The sequence below is a fragment of the Pteropus vampyrus genome, unplaced genomic scaffold, assembly GCF_000151845.1.
Source record: "Pteropus vampyrus isolate Shadow unplaced genomic scaffold, Pvam_2.0 Scaffold1000008367, whole genome shotgun sequence".
NCBI lineage: Eukaryota > Metazoa > Chordata > Mammalia > Chiroptera > Pteropodidae > Pteropus > Pteropus vampyrus.
Genome location: NW_011922769.1, coordinates 1 through 1,518, shown reverse-complemented (window position 1 = coordinate 1,518; position 1,518 = coordinate 1). Strand labels below are relative to the sequence as shown.

The 1,518-nt window shown below is 62.9% G+C and overlaps 1 protein-coding gene across 2 annotated transcripts; it reads left to right on the top strand.

Moving 5' to 3' along the window:
* Window positions 1–566: 566 nt before the first annotated feature.
* Window positions 567–1,499, top strand: LOC105311754 (late cornified envelope protein 3D-like). 2 transcript variants are annotated; one of them, XM_011387665.2, is made up of 2 exons: window positions 567–706; window positions 1,119–1,499. In XM_011387665.2, exons 1-2 carry the CDS (start codon window positions 598–600, stop codon window positions 1,397–1,399), a joined length of 390 nt encoding a protein of 129 aa, XP_011385967.2. In that variant the 5' UTR covers window positions 567–597; the 3' UTR covers window positions 1,400–1,499. The 2 variants fall into 2 exon arrangements, with proteins under 2 accessions (XP_011385967.2, XP_023382977.1); XM_023527209.1 differs by having other exon boundaries at window positions 676–706; window positions 1,113–1,499.
* Window positions 1,500–1,518: the final 19 nt, after the last annotated feature.

Sequence of the window (1,518 nt, the reverse complement as noted above, 5' to 3'; positions counted from 1 at the left end):
ATCGCCTCCATGTTCCAGGGGTTGTAAGTCCTTTCTTTTACTGTGACTCTCATGCAACGTGCTGCCACATACTGCCAGTGAGGACCGTGAGGTGCTCTTAGGAACCTTTCCGTCTGGGACAGAAAACTGGCTTCGGAACCCCCATCCCCTAACCAGCATCACGCCCCGCAGGACCATGGCCTGCCCAGCTGTCACTCCCAGAGGACACCGGTGCCATCACCTGGGGACCTCCCAAAGCTGACTCGTAGGCTTGAGATCTTTGTAAACACATCTAAGACGGCGCTTATCCCGTCAAATCCAGTGGATTTCCCGGTCTACGTGATGGACCCCTGAGGCCGCTCAAGAGAAGAAGCGTGTCCCATGCGTCTCTGTATTGCTAACATTGAGCGAAGTCAAAGGGGCAGAGCCTGTGTCATAACGTGGAAGCGAAGGAATGAGCCAAGGCCCAGAGCAGACCCGCACGGAAGTCCTCGGCAGTCACGAGGACATCCCGGTTCTACGTCGTTAGAACTTTAGGCTCGTGTCCAGGAAGACACTGGAGGCGAGCGACAAGGAAGTGTTGGCACTGTCACCTCCCCCGGTTGAGAAAGCTGCAGCATGCTGGGGCCATGTGTCACCAGCCCAGCACGGGATAAAAGGCCTCCCGCCCTGGGCTCCACATCCACAGCCTGCTCAGCTCAGCCTCCTCCTGCCTCCTCTGCACCCGGTGAGTGTCTGCGAGGGGACAGGGCCTCGGCCGCGGGGCTGGGAAGACGGGCTCAGGTCTGAATGGAACCAGCGGGGAGAGGCCCACCGTGGGCAGCGGTGCGGGGAGGGCGCTGGTGAGGGGGGAGCCGCGGAGGGGGGCCGTGAACCCCAAAGCCACAGGCCCTCCGCGTTCCTTCCCACTCTGTTCCGAGGACGCTGTCGGGGACGCACACGGGCCCAGCCGACATCCTGGGAGGTGCTTTATCCACACGCACTGCACGTGTCCCCTCCGTGCTCCCGGTTGTCCCCGACAGAGCCAGGCTCAGAAAGCAGCGAGGTCACGGGGACGAGTGTGTGACAAACCTGCGGCGGGGGGAGAAGCGGCGCTGCCGAGGCTTCTGTGCTCAGAATGTTTCTTGTACTTGTTCAAGGTCAAGTTCCCGCCGAGATGTCCTGCCAGCAGAACCAGCAGCAGTGCCAGCCCCCGCCCAAGTGCGTCACCCCCAAGTGCCCCCCAAAGAGCCCAGCGCAGTGTCTGCCTGCGGCCCCCTCTGCCTGTGCTCCCAGCTCCGAGGGCGGCTGCTGCCTGGGCCACCACAGGCACCACAGGTCCCACCGATGCCGTCGCCAGAGCTCCGACTCCTGTGACACCGGCTATGGCCCGCAGTCCGGGGGCTCGGGCTGTGGCCAGGGCTCAGGGGGCTGCTGCTGACCTGGGCTCCGATGCTGGGACAAGCGACTTAGAGGAAGTCGAGTTCCAGGGAGTATCCTCTGCCAGCATGTTCCCTCCCAGCGCCCCCACCTCCGTGTGTTTGGCCAACGCCCAGATGA

Excerpts from the sequence above, each read along its gene's own strand:
- LOC105311754 (XM_011387665.2), top strand. The coding sequence starts at position 598 with ATGCTGGGGCCATGTGTCACCAGCCCAGCACGGGATAAAAGGCCTCCC. Across the intron at positions 707-1,118 it reads TCCTGCCTCCTCTGCACCCG|GTCAAGTTCCCGCCGAGATG; the intron begins GTGAGTGTCTGC and ends TACTTGTTCAAG.